Source organism: Oncorhynchus mykiss, chromosome 10 (assembly GCF_013265735.2).
Source record: "Oncorhynchus mykiss isolate Arlee chromosome 10, USDA_OmykA_1.1, whole genome shotgun sequence".
Taxonomy (NCBI): domain Eukaryota; kingdom Metazoa; phylum Chordata; class Actinopteri; order Salmoniformes; family Salmonidae; genus Oncorhynchus; species Oncorhynchus mykiss.
The window spans coordinates 45,926,397-45,951,203 of record NC_048574.1 but is presented as its reverse complement, the minus strand read 5'-3'; the positions used below and the strand labels follow the sequence as shown (position 1 = coordinate 45,951,203).

At 41.2% G+C, this 24,807-nt stretch overlaps 1 protein-coding gene across 1 annotated transcript; it reads right to left on the bottom strand.

Moving 5' to 3' along the window:
• Positions 1-2,882: 2,882 nt before the first annotated feature.
• On the bottom strand, positions 2,883-23,149 carry LOC110534059 (spermine synthase). The gene is made up of 11 exons (XM_021618707.2): positions 22,742-23,149; positions 21,553-21,673; positions 8,376-8,463; positions 8,052-8,116; positions 7,750-7,925; positions 5,653-5,807; positions 5,393-5,482; positions 5,136-5,250; positions 4,826-4,905; positions 4,338-4,453; positions 2,883-4,186 (listed from the first exon to the last, which is right to left on the bottom strand). The coding sequence occupies exons 1-11, from the start codon at positions 22,785-22,787 to the stop codon at positions 4,156-4,158; spliced, it is 1,083 nt and encodes a 360-aa protein (XP_021474382.1). The 5' UTR covers positions 22,788-23,149; the 3' UTR covers positions 2,883-4,155.
• Between the last annotated feature and the right edge of the window lie 1,658 nt (positions 23,150-24,807).

Below are 24,807 nucleotides of genomic sequence, written 5' to 3'. Positions count from 1 at the left end.
ACTAAGAGGCCTAGCCCAAACCATGAAAAAAAGCTCAAGACCATTATTTCTCCTCCACCAAACTTTACAGTTGGCATTGTGCATTGGGGCAGGTAGCGTTCTCCTGGCATCTGCCAAACCCAGATTAATCTGCCAGATGTGGAAGCATGATTCATCACTCCAGAGAATGTGTTTCCACTGCTCCAGAGTTCAATAGCTGCGCGCTTTACACCACTCCAGCCGATGGTATTGTGCATGGTGATCATAGGCTTGTGTGCTGCTGCTCAGCCAATGAAACCCGTTTTATGAAGCTACCCCAACGAACAGTTATTGTGTTGATGTTGCTTCCAGAGGAAGTTTGGAACTTGGTAGTGAGTGTTGCAACTGAGGACAGACGATTTTTACGGGCTACGCGCTTCAGCACATGGCAGTCCCTACCACATTACAGCTGAGACTTTATTGCTCCTAGCCATTTCCACTTCAAAATAACAGCAGTTACAGTTGACCGGGGCAATTTCTAGCAGGGCAGAAATGTTATGAACTGACGTGTTGGAAATATGGCATCCTATGACGGTGCCATGTTGAAAGTTACTGAGCTCTTCAGTAAGGCCATTCTACTGCCAATACTTGCCTCTGGAGATTGCATGGCCTTGTGCTCGATTTTATACACCTGTCAGCAACGCGTGTAGCTGAAATAGCCGAATCCACTAACTTGAAGTGGTGTCCACATACTTGTGTATCATAACCATTGCAGAATAAATTCCTCACCTTTTCTGGCCATGCTGAGTTCATATTTTCGAAATAGCCATACAACAAATTACAGATGTAGTATCGGTGATATTTGTTTATTTGAGTTACTATGCTGTTACTAAGCCGTCATATATTAAAGCAGTGTTATGTTACACCTAATTGGAAAGGCTCATGTGCACGATTGGGCCCAGCTGTAGAGCACGATAGGTTTTTACTAAATGACACTGAACTGTACTCCCGTTTCCTGACTGGTTATTTTTTCCACCACACAAATATTACAACAGACAGTTGATATTTTTAATTGAAGTGTGTATGCTACCACTGTAAGTAGGGATATGGAAGTTTTAATTTCCGAGTAGACAATGTTTCATAATTCGCGTACAGTGCAACATTATTTTTAAACGATCTGTTTAGGTCCACAACAATTCAGAAACGTCAGATACAGGTATTGTCTCTGCAAACGAAAACATTCTGCCAACACCTCCAAAGACATTTGACCGACTTCGCCATTGTTATCTTGGCCTAATTCCAATACTTCTAACGTATACAGCAAGTAGGGGCGTTATTGTCACCATAAAAGGTGAATGATGAGTTGTCCAGGCAGTCATATTGCTCGTTCACGAGCGCAGCTTTACGACCGGTCTGATTCCTAACCACAAAACGTGTTTGGCGGACGCCAAGTTTATAAATCACAATATTGTTGTACATGTGCAATGTTTTAGAAATGGCGCACAGAGATATTTAGTGGTAAATGTACGCGACGATTATGAATGAGCCCGCTGACCCCCAAATGTGGTTACGCCTCGATCACACCGATAGTACCCCTTGCGTTTTGGCATACCAGAAGTACATTCGTTTCGAGTGGAACGCTACGTTTGCCTTGCAGCATTGCGGAGCATTTGCTTTATCGAACGTGTGAGTCAAACTGGATAGACGGCTTGGCAGAAATGGTATCAAAGTTGAACGTTTAACTTTAGTTGCACACATATGCCGCGTCACATTTTGTGGAGCACTTTCGGTGTGATCGAGGCACTAGTCAGGTCCTGATCATACCCATCTTCAGTAGTCAATTGGCCACACACTACTACATACTCTTCGGTTTGGGTAGGTTACTTTCTAAATATAATCTAGTCACCTGTCTGAATCAGTAATGTAACTTTTGCATACCCAAACTCTAACAATCTGATTACTTTGAGAGGACTTTCCCCTTAAAAAGCATTAGAAGACAAATTATACATTAAACACATATGGTGTGTCAGTTGTCAGACTCGTTCAGGTGGAATAAACTTAAACGTGCACCTTTTTTTTCAATTCTGGATTGAATGTCATGGAGAGAACAGAACGCAAACAAGAAGTAATCTAGTTTTTCCAAAAGTATCTAATCGGACTACAATATTTCAGCTGGTAACGTATCTGGTTTGTTTGTAATCAGATTACGTGTCATTTACTCCCCGACCCTGCATACTCTGTTCATGTGTTCTATATCCGATTCATATATACAAGCTGGACTGAGAAAATTCACAGGCAGAGATCACAGAGGGGCTAATGATGGTGAAAGACAATGGCCCTGTATGATTTTCTCATGTTCAGACCTATCCAGTGGCGTCCCTCTTAAAATTGTTACCTGAGAATTGGCCATTCTGGTTCTACGCACAAGCAAGACAATACGCAAACAGTACAATATGCTAAGAACGCCAATACAAATTGAACAAATGTCAAATGCTTCCTTCATAGAACCACAAAAGACTAAGGAAAGCCTGCTCAAGGAAAATAAAGAAATACTGTATTACTAGTGTTTACTTGACAATATACAAACTCGACGGCAAAACAAACGATGGGGCAAATACAGTTGAGACAAAGGAGTTGTGACAACTCACAAGTAGAAATGTGTGGGTGGATTTTAGAACCACACTGAGTATGCAGCAGCAGGGTAGGCAAATTACTGAAAGTCTTATTACAAAAGTTACCACCTGCCATAACACAATTAAATACTTGTACACCCCAGTTCTCCTTCTGAAGTTTTGCATTGGTTACTTGATTTTTAGTTGTAACTGAAATTGTCAGTCAGATTAGTTAGTAATCCAAGATGTTAAAACTATCCGATACACTATGGAAAAATCAAACATTTCCCTGCAAAAGAAAGAATCCAAATATTTTATTCTCCAACTCGTTTTAATAGCAGGTAGTCACTGCTGAACAACATACATTTTTCCAGTGGGATAAAACAGCATTTGGTGAAATAATATCCAATAAATAAATGTAACAAAGCACCACAATAATCATCAAAAGGCATGAATGTGCACTGTGTATATATGGTAAGCTACATTCAATAAAACTTTCCTTTTCCAGCACATGCACCAAACAGAATTTTAGACCAATTTAAAACGAAGTATGTAAAAATAAATCATTACAAGCAAGAAACCGCCACAAAGGAGGACCCTTTTCCCTTTTAAGAACACGTTCGGACACTTCAGCCTCAATGGGCAGGGTCACACTGCCTTTTCAACATCTTGACAAGCACCTGTAATCAAAATCACACTCAAGCCACAGTTACAACAGAAGAGGAAAAACAATCACACAAACAGACATTCAGTTGAAACTATGGGGAGCACATATTCTATCACACAATCAGAACCCAAAAGCTATTGTATGTTGGTGCTGCTTTTATAACCCAAATGTGAAAAGTACAGGTGCATAAAGTGTTTCAATACTTGCCTGGTCCCAGACCTGTCTGGGCTTTAGGCTTCTCTGACTATAGCCTGGTCCCAGATCTCTATGAGCTTCAGGCAACTCCTCAGGAGTATTGTTGCCCTTTCAAACATGTATAAGACATGTAACATGTATGGCATGACAACAATAGTCAGAGAAGTCTAAAGCCCAGACAGGTCTGGGACCAGGCTATAGTCAGAGAAGTCTAAAGCCCAGACAGGTCTGGGACCAGGCTATAGTCAGAGAAGTCTAAAGCCCAGACAGGTCTGGGACCAGGCTATAGTCAGAGAAGTCTAAAGCCCAGACAGGTCTGGGACCAGGCTATAGTCAGAGAAGTCTAAAGCACAGACAGGTCTGGGACCAGCTATAGAAATGCTGAGTCATCCTCTACAGTAGGTTTCAGTGTATCCAGTGGTAGCAGCCCCACAGCTCTCCCTGGAGCACATATGCAAAAACAGCCCAACTCAAAATATCCAATTAACAGATATACAATCTCTTGCAAGTTTAGACATAAAATTATAAAACCAACATCTAAAAAGAGTTTGAGAGTTGGACTTAGAAGGATAAAAAAAATAGTGTGAGTAGAGATTTTGTTTTTTTGGGGGGGGTGGGGGGGGGGGGGGGGGTCATATCGCCCCTCAGTGCGATAGCAGATCATGGGTGGGGGGACAGTTTTCACATTCCGGCAGGCAGGGCTTGAAGGGGAGAGGGAGCTCTTTACTTTTTCCAAACGGTGTAGAAAACCCACCTGAGTCAGTCCGTTAAGGAGAATTGCATGCAAACAAGGAACCACACGTCTCTGTATGAATGTTCGACTATGTCTGACTGTAAATGACAGGAGTGTCTGATAATGACAATATATATATATATATATATATATTTTTTTTTTAGAAGGATACAGTTCCATATAAGAGGGCACACAAACCACCTCCTTGGAAAAGTCCACAGGACATGAGAGCCTTCCCAGCTGTTCCTCATAGAGAGCCAGTGCCTCAGTCAGATTTGCACAGTTTCCCTGAGGACACACAACTCAGGGTTAAAACATGGACCACATGTGACAAAATATATGTATCATTAAAAACATCACAATAGGATAAACTTCTCTCATCAACAACAAAGACTAAAGAGGCTCCTGAGTGGCGCAGCGGTCTACGGCACTGCAATGCTAGAGGCGTCATTACAGACCCTGGTTCGATTCCAGGCTGTATCACAACCGGCCGTGATTGGGAGTCCCATGGGGCGGCGCACAATTGGCCCAGTGTCGTCCGGTTTAAGGTTTGGTCGGGGTAGGCAGTCATTGTAAATAAGAATTTGTCCTTAACTGACTTGACTAGTTAGTAGAGTGACTGTGTGAAGCATTCAGCTAATATGAGAAAGGCAGTTTTACCTGTGTGAAGTACTTCCCAGTAGGACGCAGTACTTTGATTGAAAGATCCAAGATAAGCTGTAGGAACTCCCATGTAGAGTCTGAGACAGAGTAAACCATCTGTCAATCAATTATGTGAGTGTGCCAAATAAGCCTATTTCCTCCTATCCAAGAAACAGTTTAACATTACACTGTCCACATCCTAAATCAGATCAATACTTTGCGATGAGGTACAATGCAGTTCCTCTTTACATGAGCCATACCGGTTTTCATCAATATACAGTTAGAAATTCATGTCCAAGAGAACAGCACGAGAGCATCTGTCACTCACCCTCCTCTGGCGCTGTGGAGATAGGAACTGCTGTGAGGTCATTGATGACGTAATCAAACGTCTTCCCTTCCTCCACATACTTTTTCAGAACCGGAACACAGTCCTCCACCAACACCTGGAAATACAGTCATGGTAACCCCTTGTAGTAACATAAAAGACCATACAGACCGGTTCAACCCTTTCAAGAGTAGTGGGCAAATGACAAATGTTCCATCTCTACTAAGGAAAAGTGCAATGGACAGCACTGTCATCCTCACCTGGTAACAGTCTCCCTTCAGGTTGTCCAGAACACTTCCACAAGCCTTCCTCATGTGCGTCCTGCACCCATCAATCACCATTTGGTCGATGTAGACACTTTGTCAAGGCATTACAAACCAGACATAGACCAGATAGTTCTACCGGGTTACATCTAAAAAAAAAAATGCTCAAAGGTTTAAATAGTTTTCGGTGCAAATCCCTGAAGCAATATGTTAACTGGGCACAGAGGGAAGTGACAGATGGCGGCCTGAAAGGATATCTCCACCATGGTGATCATCTTTGGCTTGAGTTTGACGGCCTCAGCGAGGATTCCTCCATCACCGCCTCCTAAGATCAGCACCTCCTTTCCTGTATAGTTCTCTTTCCCTCTGCCCATGATGGCCTGCGTGTAGGGCAGGTCACTCTCTGCCAGATCTGCCATATAATTACATTACAATATCATTAGATATGCCATTACTGGAACCCAGTCAAAATGTTCATCTTATTAGATTCAGATTTCAAATTTAAAAAAATTACAATAGTAACCTCAATTACAGTAAATAACAATTATAAAAGTAAATATAAATGAATGATATACGTGAGCAGTAAGTGATGGAATAATTCTCAAATTATATCTTAAAAGGGACAGTTCACACAAATATCACATTCGTTTCCTTACCTTGTAAGGTCAAGGTAAGACATGTTTTAGATTTCCCTGGCTGTTTTCAAATGCTAATGTTTTAGTATTTGTTGGACAAATCCCATTTAAGTCATGCATTTCTCACACATGTCCAATTAATCAGAAAGTATGTCAAATGTATTGTGAAGCTCAACAAAAATCATGTATAGATGATTAGAACATGATGTGTGGAAAAACACTAATATCGGTACCGTGACTTAAATGGGATGTGCCACAAACGCTAAAACGAGAGCATTTGGAAACAGTGCCCGGGAAATTAAACCAAAGCATGGATTGGTGTCATACCTCATCCATAGACTGCTTACAGAGTAAGGAAACCAATATGTCATTTTAGTGAACTATCCCGTTAAATCACAGCCCGTAGGAATCAAAGTACAGAGTTGAGTGGTTGGAAATCCCACTCATCGCTTACGGTGTTTGCGCACCGGAGTTCCACATCCTTTCCAACCGCTACGCTAAAAACCGCTCCAAACTCAAATGTAAAAAAAAACAAAAAAAACATCTATTTGTGTGTCTACCTGGACCTATAATATGATTTTGAAGTATTGAAACCAAACTTGATGATTTCAATGAAATCATATGGACAGGGATCCTAATAAGGATCAATATATTATAAGCCTACAAATACATACATTGTGAAGCATTTGCGAATTCGACACACTAGGCTGGCAGGGACATTATAGGGCTCAGCATTTAAACATTAGTCTATAAATTGCACATATGGGCTGTGACTGACTTAGAATTAAATAAAAATTAAACAAAAAATGCCTTATTAGGCTCAATCTACAGTGTCTTTGAATTTTGAAACACGAGTTTAGTCAGTGTCTTCAGGCTCATGCGATGGTGCCTGGAGAGCAGGACAGCAGTGGAGAATATCCTCTCCATACTTGCAGAACCACTGGGGATGCTAAACACCCTTCGAAGCACTCCAGCCAGGCTGGACAGGGATGGTGCCTGGAGAGCAGGACAGCAGTGGAGAATATCCTCTCCATACTTGCAGAACCACTGGGGATGCTAAACACCCTTCGAAGCACTCCAGCCAGGCTGGACAGGGATGCGGAGTTATATTTTTATTTAGGTAGGCCTTAAAGGTTTTTAGGCAAAATAAACAGAAAGCTCCTTGAAAGAGGTAATATGCTAGGCCTATTGGGCAAACATCAACGATAGCCTTATCATATATCATAACAAAACTTAAAGAGAACAGAATTTATTTATTTATTTTATTTTTTTAAATGTGTTTTACACACTTTGCTACAATGACACTTAGCTAGCTACCTACCTCCTTCCTTTCTCATGTGCACGTAGTAAGTACACCCTCATGCTTTCGGGATATGGCTTTTCAGATTCCACAATGGTTCTTTAGTTGTGGACACTACATCACCGCACTCCCTCTCTTGCTCTTGGTCCTCCTCATCTTTGTAAGTCACCTTGATTTTGCACCTGTGTGTTTAATCTGTTTCTGTATGAAAATATTTAGCAAACTCCATGACAGTAGCTAAAGCAAGGGTCTATAGCAGCACACAAGTGGCCTACAAATGCTTGCTGGGCCAGGCATGCCCTCCGCGAAAATGGAGCGGGTGAGAAGGCTGACGCTCCAGCCTTTGGGAAACTCGCTCCGTGCTCCAATCATATTGGACACGCTCACATACTCTGGTAGGAAGGTTATATTTTACTTACTAACATCCCCATTGAGGATCAGGATATTGCCAAACTGCTGTGAGTGCAAGATCTTTATGTTCTGGTATGCAGAGTCCTCATCGTATACAACCCGATCAATGTCATACTCCACCAGTCTGCCGTCGGCTGTGGGCCAGTATCGATCAACAGCTGCACCTCGTGTCAGAGCTGGGAGCCTGGGGAAGGAGGGGGGGGAAATAGTCGAAATCATGTTCATGGTGACAGGGTAATCACGTCACACTACAGCTTGTGTAGTTCTCCAGTCATCACACAACAAGGCCACTAGTCAGATCAGGGCTTACCTCTTGACCCCCCTAATGTTTCCATGTAGGATACTTTTTAGCTTCTTTTCCAGTGCATTCAAAAGCTGAGTGAAAAAAAGAAAAATCGTATTTATTATGTTGCATATCCCAATGTTACATTAAGCTAAAATATCCTAAATGTCAAAATAGTCCAAAGGCCTATGGTCAAGTGTTGCTGTAACGAACTCATGGAAAGGTGTCTTACTAAGGGCATTCTGAAGGTCTGTTAAATAGAATATATATTTTGTTTTTATATTTCCATTATTGTGATTGGCTATTAGCAGGTCCAGTGCAAAGACAATTGTTTTTCCTCTCGTCACCTACATTATCTACTTGTGCAATGTTATCTCCTTCACAACACTGCAGATCAACGGTAACCAGACCTTGGGAGTGCACACGCAGAATAACCAACCTGAAAAGAGAGACAGACAGAAAGAAAGAGGCGCAGAGTTAAAGTGAGGGGGAGAATAGCATTGATTCTAGGCTATAACTTTTCACTCACTTCTCCTTAAACCTAGAGCTCATGATTAACAGATATCCTATAAGCTACGGCTGTGGCATGATCCAGGTTGTGACCTATTATTGACCTAACCTTTCTGAAAGCACAGTGGAGAGCCAGGGGCAGCTGAAGGTTGAGCATTTTTTATCCAAAATGGTGTGTTGTGTTGCTGCGGGCAGCCATATTCATGCAGGCTTAGGCCCACAATGCCTCACCAGCTGTGTTTACCACTCACCACACAAAACAGGAAGCAGCAAAGCCCTTTGATCCGATACACAAAGCCACTAAAGGGCCATGCGTTCAACTGAACGAAAGCCATTGTTGTACCAATGATACACTTAACTGGCCAATCAATGGTCTTCCTAAAGGATGTCTGACCACTAACACACCTGGTGTTTTCATTGGACAGTCTGGGTATTGGTAAAAAAAGAACTGGGATTTTACAAATTCCTCACACACATTAAATATTTCTCAATTACAACATTTTTGTGCAGCCTGTATAGCCTTCCCTTTCATCCTGACTAACCGTGACAGATAACTGCTGTTAGAGTATTTGCTGAGGTAATATTACACTGTTGAGCTACTACGTACATTGTTTGGAATTTCAATTTTGTGATGATCTAAGAGGTTATCTACCAATACAGTTCAGATAAGTCATTTCCATGTAAAAAAGGACCCATGAGCACCAACAAGTGAAGTTTATAGGAGCAGATCACATTTGGTGTCAATTGAAAAGAGTCAATATTTTGGGGAAATTAAAGCATTGATACGTTTTTCAACCATTTTCCATCCTAAAAATAAGGAATAAGCAAGCAAAGGCTTTGATTTCTGGTCACACAAATGGAAAATGGGTTAAAAAAACATTACTAGAAAAAGTCCTAAGGTATTAGAAATACATTAAAACCCAACCATGTTGAAGTCCCCTGCCAACAAATATCAACATTTATATTTAGTTTTACAGAAATGATATGCTTTCTGTAAAAGCTTATGAAATTGCCATTCCGTTACCAACATCTTTATATTTTCGAATTTCTCTACCTCGTGAGGAAGTTCACAGAAGTTAAAAATAAATAAAGACAGTCGCACTCTATATATAAACTCCCAGTCATTTATTTCAGCATCACTAGGCCTTCTTTAAGGTCTGAAAAGGGCATGATGCGGAAACGTTGGTAGTTAACCAAATAAATGACTGGGAGTTTAATATATATATATATATATATACACAGTGCCTTGCGAAAGTATTCGGCCCCCTGGAACTTTGCGACATTTCAGGCTTCAAACATAAAGATATAAAACTGTATTTTTTTGTGAAGAATCAACAACAAGTGGGACACAATCATGAAGTGGAATGACATTTATTGGATATTTCAAACTTTTTTAACAAATCAAAAACTGAAAAATTGGGCGTGCAAAATTATTCAGCCCCCTTAAGTTAATACTTTGTAGCGCCACCTTTTGCTGCGATTACAGCTGTAAGTCGCTTGGGGTATGTCTCTATCAGTTTTGCACATCGAGAGACTGACATTTTTTCCCCATTCCTCCTTGCAAAACAGCTCGAGCTCAGTGAGGTTGGATGGAGAGCATTTGTGAACAGCAGTTTTCAGTTCTTTCCACAGATTCTCGATTGGATTCAGGTCTGGACTTTGACTTGGCCATTCTAACACCTGGATATGTTTATTTTTGAACCATTCCATTGTAGATTTTGCTTTATGTTTTGGATCATTGTCTTGTTGGAAGACAAATCTCCGTCCCTGTCTCAGGTCTTTTGCAGACTCCATCAGGTTTTCTTCCAGAATAGTCCTGTATTTGGCTCCATCCATCTTCCCATCAATTTTAACCATCTTCCCTGTCCCTGCTGAAGAAAAGCAGGCCCAAACCATGATGCTGCCACCACCACCATGTTTGGTGTGTCTCCCAGGTGGCTTGTGGCAAACTTTAAACAACACTTTTTATGGATATCTTTAAGAAATGGCTTTCTTCTTGCCACCCCTCCATAAAGGCCAGATTTGTGCAATATACGACTGATTGTTGTCCTGTGGACAGAGTCTCCCACCTCAGCTGTAGATCTCTGCAGTTCATCCAGAGTGATCATGGGCCTCTTGGCTGCATCTCTGATCAGTCTTCTCCTTGTATGAGCTGAAAGTTGAGGGACGGCCAGGTCTTGGTAGATTTGCAGTGGTCTGATACTCCTTCCATTTCAATATTATCGCTTGCACAGTGCTCCTTGGGATGTTTAAAGCTTGGGAAATCTTTTTGTATCCAAATCTGGCTTTAAACTTCTTCACAACAGTATCTCGGACCTGCCTGGTGTGTTCCTTGTTCTTCATGATGCTCTCTGCGCTTTTAACGGACCTCTGAGACTATCACAGTGCAGGTGCATTTATACGGAGACTTGATTACACACAGGTGGATTGTATTTATCATCATTAGTCATTTAGGTCAACATTGGATCATTCAGAGATCCTCACTGAACTTCTGGAGAGAGTTTGCTGCACTGAAAGTAAAGGGGCTGATCAATTTTACACGCCCAATTTCTCAGTTTTTGATTTGTTAAAAAAGTTTGAAATATCCAATAAATGTCGTTCCACTTCATGATTGTGTCCCACTTGTTGTTGATTCTTCACAAAAAAATACAGTTTTATATCTTTATGTTTGAAGCCTGAAATGTCGCAAAGTTCCAGGGGGCCGAATACTTTCGCAAGGCACTGTACATACATACACATATGAGAGAGAATGTGGAACTATTTTTTTTTTTATAGCTTACAGTTTATTCGCTGTTAGCACCTCTACACAAAATATTTTCTATTGGTGTGCATGCTTTTAATTATAGGTTCAGAAGTAACAAGTAAAAGTAGACCTACCAATTATGTAGTGTTTTTACTGCTAACAATTTTGTTTACGAATAAGTGATTGAAATGCGCCACTGTTACTAAATCAGGCACAACACGTCATTTCAATATGGAAATTTGGGTAATATTTGGTTGAGAAATGTATCAACGAGACTTCAACCTTCATTCACCCATTTAAAAAGACAGACAGAAGTTTGTTGAATGCTCAATGTGTTATCACTATGGTTTCAACCATCTAAAAACACAATCAAATTCCAATGGAAAAACAATGTCTGATTTTTTGTTAAGTTGTAAAATGCATTATCACTGTGCTTTCAACCATTTAAAAGCACAGCAAAGTTAAAATGGGATTATTATATATTAAAATGGGAATACAAAATGTCAGATATTTTGTATTACAGTTGCAGTCAGAACTTTACATACACTTAGTTTGGAGTCATTAAAACTCATTTTTCAACCACTCCACAAATTTATCGTTGACAAACTATAGTTTTGGCAACTCGGTTAGGACATCTACTTTGTGCATGACAAGTAATTTTCCAAACTATTGTTTACAGACAGATTATTTCACTGTATCACAATTCCAGTGGGTCAGAAATGTACATACACTAAGTTAACTGTGCCTTTCAACAGCTTGGAAAATTCCAGAAAATGATGTCATGGCTTTAGAAGCTTCTGATAGGCAAATTGGCATCATTTGAGTCAATTGGAGGTTTACCTGTGGATGTATTTCAATGCCTACCTTCAAACTCAGTGCCTCTTTGCATGACAACATTGGGAAAATCAAAAGAAATCAGCCAAGACCTAAAAAATTTAAATAAAAAAAACATTGTAGACCTCCACAAGTATGGTTCATCTTTGGGAGCAATTTCCATACACCTGAAGATACCACGTTCATCTGTACAAACAATAGTACGCAAGTATAAACACCATGGGACCACGCAGCCGTCTTAACGCTCAAGAAGGACATGCGTTCCGTTTCCTAGAGATTAACGTACTTTGGTGCGAAAAGTGCAAATAAATCCCAGAACAGCAAAGGACTTTGTGAAGATGCTGGATGAAACGGGTACATAAGTATCTATAGCCACAGTAAAACGAGTCATATATCAACATAACCTGAATGGCCGCTCAGCAAGGAAGAAGCCACAGCTCCAGAATCGCCATAAAAAAGCCAGACTACAGTTTGCAACTGCACATGGGCACAAAGATCGTACTTTTTGGAGAAATGTCCTCTGGTCTGATGAAGTAAAAAATAAAAATAGAACTGTTTGGCCATAATGACCATCTTTATGTTTGGAGGAAAAAGGGGGAGGCTTGCAAGCCAAAGTACACCATCCCAACCGTGAAGCTCGGGGGTGGCAGCATCATGTTGTGGGGGTTCTTTGCTACAGGAGGGCATGGTGCACTTCTCAAAACAGATGGCAGCATGAGGAAGGATAATTATGTGGATATATTGAAGAAACATCTCAAGACATCAGTCAGAAAGTTGAAGCTTGGTCGCATACTTCCACAGTTGTGGCAAAATGGCTAAAGGACAACAAAGTCAAGGTATTGGAGTGGCCATCACAAAGCCCTGACCTCAATCCTATAGAACATTTGTGGGCAGAACTGAAAAGGCGTGTGCGAGCAAGGAGGCCTACAAACCTGACTCGGTTACACCAGCTCTGCCAGGAGGAATGGGAAGCTTGTGGAAGACTACCTGAAACGTTTGACCCAAGTTCAACAATTTAAAGGCAATGCTACCAAATACTAATTGAGTGTATGTAAACGCCTGACCCACTGGGAATGTGATGAATGAAATAAAAGCCGAAATAAATCACTCTACTATTATTCTGACATTTCACATTCGTAAAATAAAGTGGTGATCCTAACTGACCTAAGACAGGGAATTTTTACTAGGATTAAATGTCAGGAATTGTGGAAAAACTGAGTTTAAATGTATTTGGCTAAGGTGTAAACTTCTGACTTCAACTGTATACGTCAACTTAATGAGTTATCACTGTGCTTCAGCTAACAGCACAACCAAGATTCCTTGCAGAATATGATTGCATAGGAAGACATGTATAGTTACAGTAAGCTAACCTCAAAATGTGGCCATGGATGCATTACTCATTTTTAAAGGTTGAATAAATACTGTTACATTCAGGGGTGAAAGTAAATTTCATGTCTTACCGGTATGGGACCAACTATATATAGTCATAGATTTACATAAGGAACACATTCATTTATGGCGTTTGTGTCCGATTGTCAAACAATCACTCCAAAACCGATCCTGTTGGCTAGCCATGCACGTTTGTCCACTCACAAAATAATTCCAGCATCTCAAAAGTGCACCCGCAATTTAATGAATGGAAAAAGAATTATGTTACAAAAAAATCTAATAGTGTAATGACATTCGGCGATTGTCATTAGGCTCACTATGCTTGTAGTATGAATTGATGCATCCACTGCTGTAAACTACACATGCACGTCTCGATCTCAGCTACTTATCTCCGCCTTACTGTATAACAAAAGTATTATTGAATTCTGTTTGGTTGACAAACAACCAAAAATCAACATTTAAAGCATATGTAATGCTTGGATAGTTTCATCTGAGCTCCTGGCTTAATCCTAATCAGTATTAAAGTTAAAGGAGAGGACTAAATCAAACTTTATTTAAAAGCTACAATATGTAACTTTTGGGTGGACTCAACCAAATTCACATAGAAATGATAGTTATAGATCTGTCACTCATTGAAAGCAAGCCTAAGAAGCAGCAGATCAATTTCTATGCCTCCCATTCTTCAGTTTTGTACACCAGCTTCAAACAGCTGAAAATACAACATTTTTGGTTATGTAAAATATGTTTCAGAGCAGTTTAGATGGTACAAGTTTCAAGTTCCTTCTGCATACACATCACTGACAAACTGAAATGGCAACACAACACCGGGGGCAAACTACCTTCCCTCCAGGACACCTACAGCACCCAATGTCTCAGGAAGGCCAAAAATATAATTAAGGACAACAACCACCCGAGCCACTGCCCGTTCACCCCGCTATCATCCAGAAGGCGAGGTCAGTACAGGTGCATCAGACAGCTTCCATCTCAAGGCCATCAGACTTAAATAGCCATGACTAGCACAGCGGCTGCTGCCTATATACATAGACTTGAAATCACTGGCCACTTTAATAAACAAAGAACACTAGTCACTTCATTATTTTACATATCTTGCATTACTCATCTCATATGTATATACTGTATCTTAGTCTATGCCGCTCTGACATTGCTCGTCCATATATTTATATATTCTTAATAACATTCCTTTACTTAGATATGTGTATTGGGGTATGTTGTGAAATTGTTAGATATTACTGCACTGTCGGAGCTAGAAACACAAGCATTTCGCTACACCCCACAATAAACACCTGCTAAACACTTGTATGTGACAAATAACATTTGATTTACAATGATTCCCTACACAATGACTGCTTGTTTTGTCACACAAACTGAAATAAAGCGAACTATTCACATGTTTTAAGCCTTGAGACATGGATTGTGCATGTTTTCCATTCTGAGTGTGAATGGGCAAAACAGAAGTGCGTTTGAATGGGTGTGTTAGCAAGAGCCTGGCGCACAGGTTTGTGTAAAAGAACTGCAACGCTGCTGGGTTTTTCATGCGCAAAAGTCTCCCGTGTGTATCAACAATGGTCCACCACCCAAAGGACATCCAGCCAACTTCACACAATTGTGGGAAGCATTGGAGTCAACATGAGCCAGCATCCCTGTGGAACACTTTCAACACCTTGTAGAGTCCATGCCCTGAGAAATTGAGGTTGTTCTGAGGGCCCACTCTGGTCTTGGCATGTGTACTCCAGTCAAAAGCTCACAGATAAAGTGCGTGTAGGCTCCCTACATGAGATTACAAAATGGACAATTGAGCAAAATTTTATCTTGTCACACGGCAGTCAAGCATCGATCATCACGTCACCAGAATAATACCCTCAATATTTATTGGAAAGGAGCACCAAGCTCATCATCATGCACGTTCACCACCCTGCCAAGTTGATTATAACTTATTTAATCTGTAGCCTAATAAACTGCATGCTTTCCCGAGTCGTAGTGGTTGGACCACACATGTTATTGCGTGACTCCAAATTTACTTCAATATGATGGTTGTTATTTCAATGTTTGCGCATATTAAAAAAAGGCACCTCACCTCCATTTCTTACATAATTAATTTCAGGCACAAAAAGAACCTACCGTGTCTAGCGTATTTTGTTTTGTCGACATTTGTAAAGTTTACCGACAAATGTCAGGTTTCCATCAGGCCTGTCGTGACATTCTTTTATCCAACATGTACTTTACTTGCACAAAAAAAGGTTGGATGGAAACGTGATTATAGAAATATAATTATTTATATCAGGAAGCAGTGGAAAGCAACATCGTTCTAGTTTGGAACAATCTGTTGACTGCATTTGACCTAACAGAACAGCATGCAAACTTATGGTGAATCTAAGCAGCCGCAAGAGGAGACAGGGTACAGATTTGGTCCGGACTGGACCAACCAAATGTGGCTCATTAGAATAATAGCAAGTGTGTAGAATAATATCAAAACATGCAAAGGAGCATAATAAAATGTTCTACCTTTGTAACAATTCATGACATTTATAAATTAGGCCTTTTTGTATAGTACAAATCAAGGACTCATGATGTCATTCTGTTGCTGGGTGTTGACCTTCTTCTATTCACTTACTGTAGTTCAATAACCAAAACAGATTTTTTTCAAATTCAAGGTGTCACGTCATTCTTTCTGCCGACATCTTTGAATCTTAATCTGGAGTAGATATTTAACCAAGTTTTTGAAAAACTTAGTCACAAACTGAGGGAGATTTAACTGTCATTCTGTTACCAAACTTTGCATCTTCACCTCAAGAAAATGTGTTTCAGCAACATTTTCAGTGGCAATTGTTAAAAGTCGACTTTTGCATATACATAGGTTTATGGTTTGTTAAACTTTGCAATCAATGTTTTTGTTTGGCAAACATTTTAAAGTGAAAGTGAGTCTGTGTCACATGGAAATGTCCATACATGAACTAGTGGCACCCTGCCCTACGGAGTGCCTAAAAAAAATTCATTCAATCCCATTTTATCTTTGAAGATTGTAACCATGATCACATAATCTTCAATTCAATAACCCCTGTTGAAGCATAGTATGGTAGCTTGTTATCTATCAATAGTTTGAATACATCCCCATTGACTGTCTCCTGTGCTTTTTTATGTCTTATTATTATTTATTTATTTATTTTATTTATTTTACCTTTATTTAACCAGGTAGGCAAGTTGAGAACAAGTTCTCATTTACAATTGCGACCTGGCCAAGATAAAGCAAAGCAGTTCGACAGATACAACAACACAGAGTTACACATGGAGTAAAACAAACATACAGTCAATAATAAAGTATAAACAAGTCTATATACAATGTGAGCAAATGAGGTGAGAAGGGAGGTAAAGGCAAAAAAAGGCCTTGGTGGCAAGGTAAATACAATATAGCAAGTAAAACACTGGAATGGTAGTTTTGCAATGGAAGAATGTGCAAAGTAGAAATAAAAATAATGGGGTGCAAAGGAGCAAAATAAATAAATAAATTAAATACAGTTGGGAAAGAGGTAGTTGATAGGGCTAAATTATATGTGGGCTATGTACAGGTGCAGTAATCTGTGAGCTGCTCTGACAGTTGGTGCTTAAAGCTAGTGAGGGAGATAAGAGTTTCCAGTTTCAGAGATTTTTGTAGTTCGTTCCAGTCATTGGCAGCAGAGAACTGGAAAGAGAGGCGGCCAAAGAAAGAATTGGTTTTGGGGGTGACTAGAGAGATATACCTGCTGGAGCGTGTGCTACAGGTGGGAGATGCTATGGTGACCAGCGAGCTGAGATAAGGGGGGACTTTACCTAGCAGGGTCTTGTAGATGACATGGAGCCAGTGGGTTTGGCGACGAGTATGAAGCGAGGGCCAGCCAACGAGAGCGTACAGGTCGCAATGGTGGGTAGTGTATGGGGCTTTGGTGACAAAACGGATTGCACTGTGATAGACTGCATCCAGTTTGTTGAGTAGGGTATTGGAGGCTATTTTGTAAATTACATCGCCAAAGTCGAGGATTGGTAGGATGGTCAGTTTTACAAGGGTATGTTTGGCAGCATGAGTGAAGGATGCTTTGTTGCGAAATAGGAAGCCAATTCTAGATTTAACTTTGGATTGGAGATGTTTGATATGGGTCTGGAAGGAGAGTTTACAGTCTAACCAGACACCTAAGTATTTGTAGTTGTCCACGTATTCTAAGTCAGAGCCGTCCAGAGTAGTGATGTTGGACAGGCGGGTAGGTGCAGGTAGTGATCGGTTGAAGAGCATGCATTTAGTTTTACTTGTATTTAAGAGCAGTTGGAGGCCACGGAAGGAGAGTTGTATGGCATTGAAGCTTGCCTGGAGGGTTGTTAACACAGTGTCCAAAGAAGGGCCGGAAGTATACAGAATGGTGTCGTCTGCGTAGAGGTGGATCAGAGACTCACCAGCAGCAAGAGCGACCTCATTGATGTATACAGAGAAGAGAGTCGGTCCAAGAATTGAACCCTGTGGCACCCCCATAGAGACTGCCAGAGGTCCGGACAACAGACCCTCAGATTTGACACACTGAACTCTATCAGAGAAGTAGTTGGTGAACCAGGCGAGGCAATCATTTGAGAAACCAAGGCTGTTGAGTCTGCCGATGAGGATGTGGTGATTGACAGAGTCGAAAGCCTTGGCCAGATCAATGAATACGGCTGCACAGTAATGTTTCTTATCGATGGCGGTTAAGATATCGTTTAGGACCTTGAGCGTGGCTGAGGTGCACCCATGACCAGCTCTGAAACCAGATTGCATAGCAGAGAAGGTATGGTGAGATTCAAAATGGTCGGTAATCTGTTTGTTGACTTGGCTTTCGAAGACCTTAGAAAGGCATGGTAGGATAGATATAGGTCTGTAGCAGTTTGGGTCAAGAGTGTCCCCCCCTTTGAAGAGGGGGATGACCGCAGCTGCTTTCCAATCTTTGGGAATCTCAGACGACACGAAAGAGAGGTTGAACAGGCTAGTAATAGGGGTGGCAACAATTTCGGCAGATAATTTTAGAAAGAAAGGGTCCAGATTGTCTAGCCCGGCTGATTTGTAGGGGTCCAGATTTTGCAGCTCTTTCAGAACATCAGCTGAATGGATTTGGGAGAAGGAGAAATGGGGAAGGCTTGGGCGAGTTGCTGTTGGGGGTGCAGTGCTGTTGACAGGGGTAGGAGTAGCCAGGTGGAAAGCATGGCCAGCAGTAGAAAAATGCTTATTGAAATTTTCAATTATGGTGGATTTATCAGTGGTGACAGTGTTTCCTATCTTCAGTGCAGTGGGCAGCTGGGAGGAGGTGTTCTTATTCTCCATGGACTTTACAGTGTCCCAGAACTTTTTTGAGTTAGTGTTGCAAGAAGCAAATTTCTGCTTGAAAAAGCTAGCCTTGGCTTTTCTAACTGCCTGTGTATAATGGTTTCTAGCTTCCCTGAACAGCTGCATATCACGGGGGCTGTTCGATGCTAATGCAGAACGCCATAGGACGTTTTTGTGTTGATTAAGGGCAGTCAGGTCTGGGGAGAACCAAGGGCTATATCTGTTCCTGGTTCTAAATTTCTTGAATGGGGCATGTTTATTTAAGATGGTTAGGAAGGCATTTTTAAAAAATATCCAGGCATCCTCTACTGACGGGATGAGGTCAATATCCTTCCAGGATACCCCGGCCAGGTCGATTAGAAAGGCCTGCTCGCTGAAGTGTTTCAGGGAGCGTTTTACAGTGATGAGAGGAGGTCGTTTGACCGCTGACCCATTACGGATGCAGGCAATGAGGCAGTGATCGCTGAGATCTTGGTTGAAGACAGCAGAGGTGTATTTAGAGGGGAAGTTGGTTAGGATGATATCTATGAGGGTGCCCGTGTTTAAGGCTTTGGGGAGGTACCTGGTAGGTTCATTGATAATTTGTGTGAGATTGAGGGCATCAAGTTTAGATTGTAGGATGGCTGGGGTGTTAAGCATGTTCCAGTTTAGGTCGCCTAGCAGCACGAGCTCTGAAGATAGATGGGGGGCAATCAGTTCACATATGGTGTCCAGAGCACAGCTGGGGGCAGAGGGTGGTCTATAGCAGGCGGCAACGGTGAGAGACTTGTTTTTAGAAAGGTGGATTTTTAAAAGTAGAAGTTCAAATTGTTTGGGTACAGACCTGGATAGTAGGACAGAACTCTGCAGGCTATCTTTGCAGTAAATTGCAACACCGCCCCCTTTGGCAGTTCTATCTTGTCTGAAAATGTTGTAGTTTGGAATTAAAATGTCTGAATTTTTGGTGGTCTTCCTAAGCCAGGATTCAGACACAGCTAGAACATCCGGGTTGGCAGAGTGTGCTAAAGCAGTGAAAAGAACAAACTTAGGGAGGAGGCTTCTAATGTTAACATGCATGAAACCAAGGCTATTACGGTTACAGAAGTCGTCAAAAGAGAGCGCCTGGGGAATAGGAGTGGAGCTAGGCACTGCAGGGCCTGGATTCACCTCTACATCGCCAGAGGAACATAGGAGGAGTAGAATAAGGGTGCGACTGAAAGCAATAAGAATTGGTCGTCTAGAACGTCTGGAACAGAGAGTAAATGGAGGTTTCTGGGGGCGATAAAATAGCATCAAGGTATAATGTACAGACAAAGGTAAGGTAGGATGTGAATACAGTGGAGGTAAACCTAGGTATTGAGTGATGAAGAGAGAGATATTGTCTCTAGAAACATCATTGAAACCAGGAGATGTCATTGCATATGTGGGTGGTGGAACTAATAGGTTGGATAAGGTATAGTGAGCAGGACTAGAGGCTCTACAGTGAAATAAGCCAATAAACACTAACCAGAACAGCAATGGACAAGACATATTGACATTAAGGAGAGGCATGCTTAGTCGAGTGATCAAAAGGGTCCAGTGAGTGGAGAGGTTGGTTTAGGGTCACGGCGATTTAGACAGCTAGCCAAGCCAACCGGTAGCAAGCTAGCATAGGATGGAGTCTGTTGTTAGCCACCTCTTGCGTTCGGTCAGTAGATTAGTGGGGTTCCGTGTGGTAGAGGGGATTAATCCAAATCACACAACAACAAAAATAAGAACAATAGATATAGTTATAGAGGCCCGAGAAGAAAACATAATAATTCAAATAAATAAATTGTCCGATTGTCTATTCAGATAGCAGCCGGAAAGACAGCTAACGGTTAGCGGGCCGCAGATGGGCGTTCCGGTAACGTCGCGACAGAGGAGCCAGCCGGGTCTCCTTCAGGTAGATAACGTCGGCAGTCCGGTTGTGAAGGCCCGGTGGGGCTCCGCGTAGGCAGTGAAACGGGTCCGGATAGGTGACTGCAGCCCAGGAGTGAATGATGGAACTCAGGCGTGATTGACGGAGCTGGCTAGCACCGGAACAATCGATGTTTGCTCCGGAATCGACGAAAGCCGACTGTCACACGGATAGCAGCTAGCTAGCTGTGAGATCCGGGTATGAACGTCCAGAGAGCAGTTGAAATCCAGGGACATGGAGAGAAAAAAAATGGTCCGGTATGTTCCGTTTCCCGAGCCGCGCTGCGCCGTACAAAACTGGCGATAGATTTTCGATAGATTTTCGAACTAAAGGACAGCCGATGACCACAAACCGTGGTTAGCTTCTGATTAGCTTCTGGGCTAGCTCCTGGCTAGCTTCTGGCTAGTTTCTGGCCAGCCTCCTGGAGTTTCTGGCTAGCTTCCTGAAGGATTGCAGATCTGAGGTAAATAATACTTTTTTATAAATATAAATTGGTGAGGCTGGTTGCAGGAGAGTGTTTAGAAGAAGAGTTGATGGAAAATAAAAATAAAATGTATGTGAAAAAAAGTTGTAAATATATATATATACAGGACACGACAAGACGAGGACAAAAGACGTCTGAACTGCTATGCGATCTTGGAGAATGAAGGATAATAATAATAATAATAATAATAATAATAATAATAATCATAATAATTATTATTATTATTATAGCACTGACTTAAAAAAAATAAAAAATTCTACCAAATATATTGATTGTGACATAAATAATGACAGTGTTGATTGAACTGGTGCCTACCTGCCATTCTTGCCAATGAAGGTAGCAAGGTATCCATGTCCCTCAGTGTCATGGACAGTCTCTGTCATTTCCTGCTCTTGAAATATAGACTGCAGCCCACGCACAGTCGAAGGACAGTCAGCTAAACATTATAGGAGAGGGGTATATATGGTGAGAACACAGTTATGACCACAACAACACACTCATGAAATTCCTCCTCCAGACAGAATCACTGATAATGGCCCATTCTCCCAGAGGGCAGTCCCAGACTCATTTCTGCCTAGCCTGATTGATGACTGAATTGGACGGGAGAAGTAAGCTATAGCTCAGACATCTCAGTGTTTCACAGCTCCTAATGTGAGTAGGCCTGGTAGGTAAGGGATTAGCCCTGGGAGCCTCTTCCAACCCCAACTAAACAGAATGTATCAGGTGTGTTCGAGAGTGCCAATGACTGCAGTCCCTGTGCAGGTTTAAGTAGGTGTTATCTTCCTAGGTAAATAAGAATGGGTTTCTTACTGCACACCGGAACTGTATCTTGTAACAACCACCTATAATAGTTGGCGAAAATTACGAATAATTGAAAGTGCTATGCAGCACAATGCAAAGAAAATGATGGCAGTAGCCTAATTTAACTAGAAAATTGATCGTGCAAGCCTTTTTACAGTGAGTGGCTATGGATATCATACCGATTATTGGCCACTGGGACCTTGTACTTTATTGATGGCTAGCCTCATCAATAAGCATGGTCACCATTGTTTAGCTAGTCGCAGTTTGACTGTCCAGTCACGCAGACAGGCGCAGCAGCAGACACATGGCTTTGCTAATCTAGTTAGCAACTGCACGAAAGGTCATATTACCCGTTTGCCTGTCAATCTGCTGGCAACCAGTGACTTGGAATTATGCCACCTAGCTAGCTATCAAGATAGCGGATGCCATTTAGCTAGAAATATTCTTACTCAGTTTTAACGAGTTATGTCCTCGGAGAACCCCCCACCCCCACTAATCGTGCATAGCTAGCTAGCGATATAATGCAAGTATATTGGACAGACTGCGCGTATTGTCAACGATTAGCTAGCTAACGTACAGTAAGTAGTTAGCTAGCTAGATGCGGAAAGACAACGGCCCATGTCCTGTAGTGCAACCTGGTCTCAGAGCATATTTCGTGCTGAAACCGTTCGTAGTCTAACGAATGCCCGTGTGTGCAATTTACCTGGCGCTGAGAGGTTGAAGTCGAGGGTGTAATGTCGCAGTGCCATGACTGGGTACAGCCGTCAGCCATGCCTGGAGTAGGCAGCCGGTGTGAAAACGGAGTTTGCCTGTGGAGACTGAAGGAAGGGCCTTGATCGTACTGCCAGTACCGCTGCTGCTGTTTGAGTGAGAGGGTTTTCTACAACGCAGGGGGATGGTCCGATGACTTTGTGGCTAGTCTACCTCGTGCTTTGTTCAGACTGGGTCTACAGTAGGCTTCCTGTGAGTTGGGCAGAGAAAGACCTGTTCCCAAAGTAACTTTTTTTAAAAACTATTTATTGAGATTAAAGGCCCAGTGCAGTCAAAAACGTTTTCTATATATATATTTTCACACTGAGGTTGGAATAATACTATGAAAATTATGATAATTAAGAACACCTGAAATGTCAGCCTGTTTTGGTGGGATGGAGTTTTGGCCTGCCTGGTGACCTCATCAGGTGGTAAACTAGTAAATAGACCAATAAGAAAGAGATCTGCCAATAACTTTTATTTTTCCCTTCCCCACTCAGACCACTCCCAGACAGTCCTAGAACAATTTTTGCTTCAGAAATGGCTCTTTGCTAAGAGGCTATTTTTTGTTTATTGGGGAGAATTTTTATGGAAAACAATCACTGTAAGGTACTTAACTGTTACCCAGAAATCATTTGATATTGAGATACAAATGTTTATTAAAAATGTTTATTTAATTTAGTTTAATGAAACTAGAGATTTAGCTGAGTAGTCTAAGCAGTTGATTTCTTATGTATTTCATCTCAGTGCTTGGGAAGGGAACTGTTTTGACTAATCAAAAATGTCCCTTTGATACAAAGATCCTGGTTAAATGGGGGAGATTTTGGAGATTTCAGATAAATAATAACAGAAGAGAAAGCTTCCATTCCCGCTGAAAGGTGACTTCAAGCTGAGTGGCTCTTAGACGTAAAAAATGAATACAACAAATCTGCAATTTCGGTGTGTTTGATGAAAACACTTGCAGCCCACATCTTGAAATTAGATTAAGTAATCCAACATGTAATTGGCTATTTTTAAGAATGTAATTTTAATCTGATTAGGGCCACACATTTAAGTAATCTGGGTTGATTAGTTACTTAGTTTTCGTAATCTGATTACATTATAATCCTTGTTACATGTAATCTGTTATAGTGTCGTGTGGACGTCCTTCCAAGTCCTGTCTCGTTCACTCGACTATTGAAAGTTTGGAAAACTTCAGTATTGGATTTGGCGTTTGAATGGGAGTGCTGGCATTCAGCAATAATGAACATGTTTAGTTTTAGTGGAGATCCCTCAATAATCATTCTCACTATAGCACATTGGTAATAGTCAGAGACAAATAAACTGAGTGAACAAAACATTAAGAACACCTTCCTAATATTGAGTTGAATCTTCCGGCGCTCGTTTACAGTGAACACTGAGACTGTACCCTTACAGTTTTAGGCATTAGACTATTGTGGCTATTTGAGCATAATGTAGGCCTACCAACAAAACCAATGGAGCAAATCCCATAACAATTTCACATGGAAATAGCTTTTGATTTCTATGATATAGCCTACAGTAGCCTATATGTGGCCTCCTTGTATGAGACTTTTAAAAACGTTTTTACATTATGAAGGGCTTGACATTAATTATTTTTTTACTTGGTTTGTAACACCATGAGCCAAAGAAGTGACTGTAAATTGCAAAGTAATGTGTTGTATGATGCAAGAAACCACTTTACAAAACAAAATGATTTATTATTACCATAGAGAGAATTAGACAATGTAGGCTTCCTCTTTGCCTATTGGCTTATTTGCGTCTTCAATCATGTCTCAAAATACAACACTGCCCCATTAAGACATAAGCTTTTTACCTGACTGGCTTTTCAAAGACAGCTTGAAATGTAGCCTAAGCCTAAACGATTTGTGCTGTAGGAAGCAGTAATTCCCCATTGCTGACCTATACTTATCTATAACTGGGCTAATAACTAGCAAAGAATATCAACAAATTTGCACCAGCACAGCTCTGATCTGAACTGATTTGAAAAACACATTCAAC

What these genes read in the sequence shown, in the direction of transcription:
- LOC110534059 (XM_021618707.2), bottom strand. Translation starts at nt 22,787, where the DNA reads ATGGCACTGCGACATTACACCCTCGACTTCAACCTCTCAGCGCCAG. An exon ending in ACATTGCACAAGTAGATAAT is followed by an intron (nt 8,117 to 8,375) that starts GTAGGTGACGAG and finishes TTTTTCACTCAG; the next exon opens with CTTTTGAATGCACTGGAAAA. An exon ending in GTGCCCTCTTATATGGAACT is followed by an intron (nt 4,187 to 4,337) that starts GTATCCTTCTAA and finishes GGACTGACTCAG; the next exon opens with GTGGGTTTTCTACACCGTTT.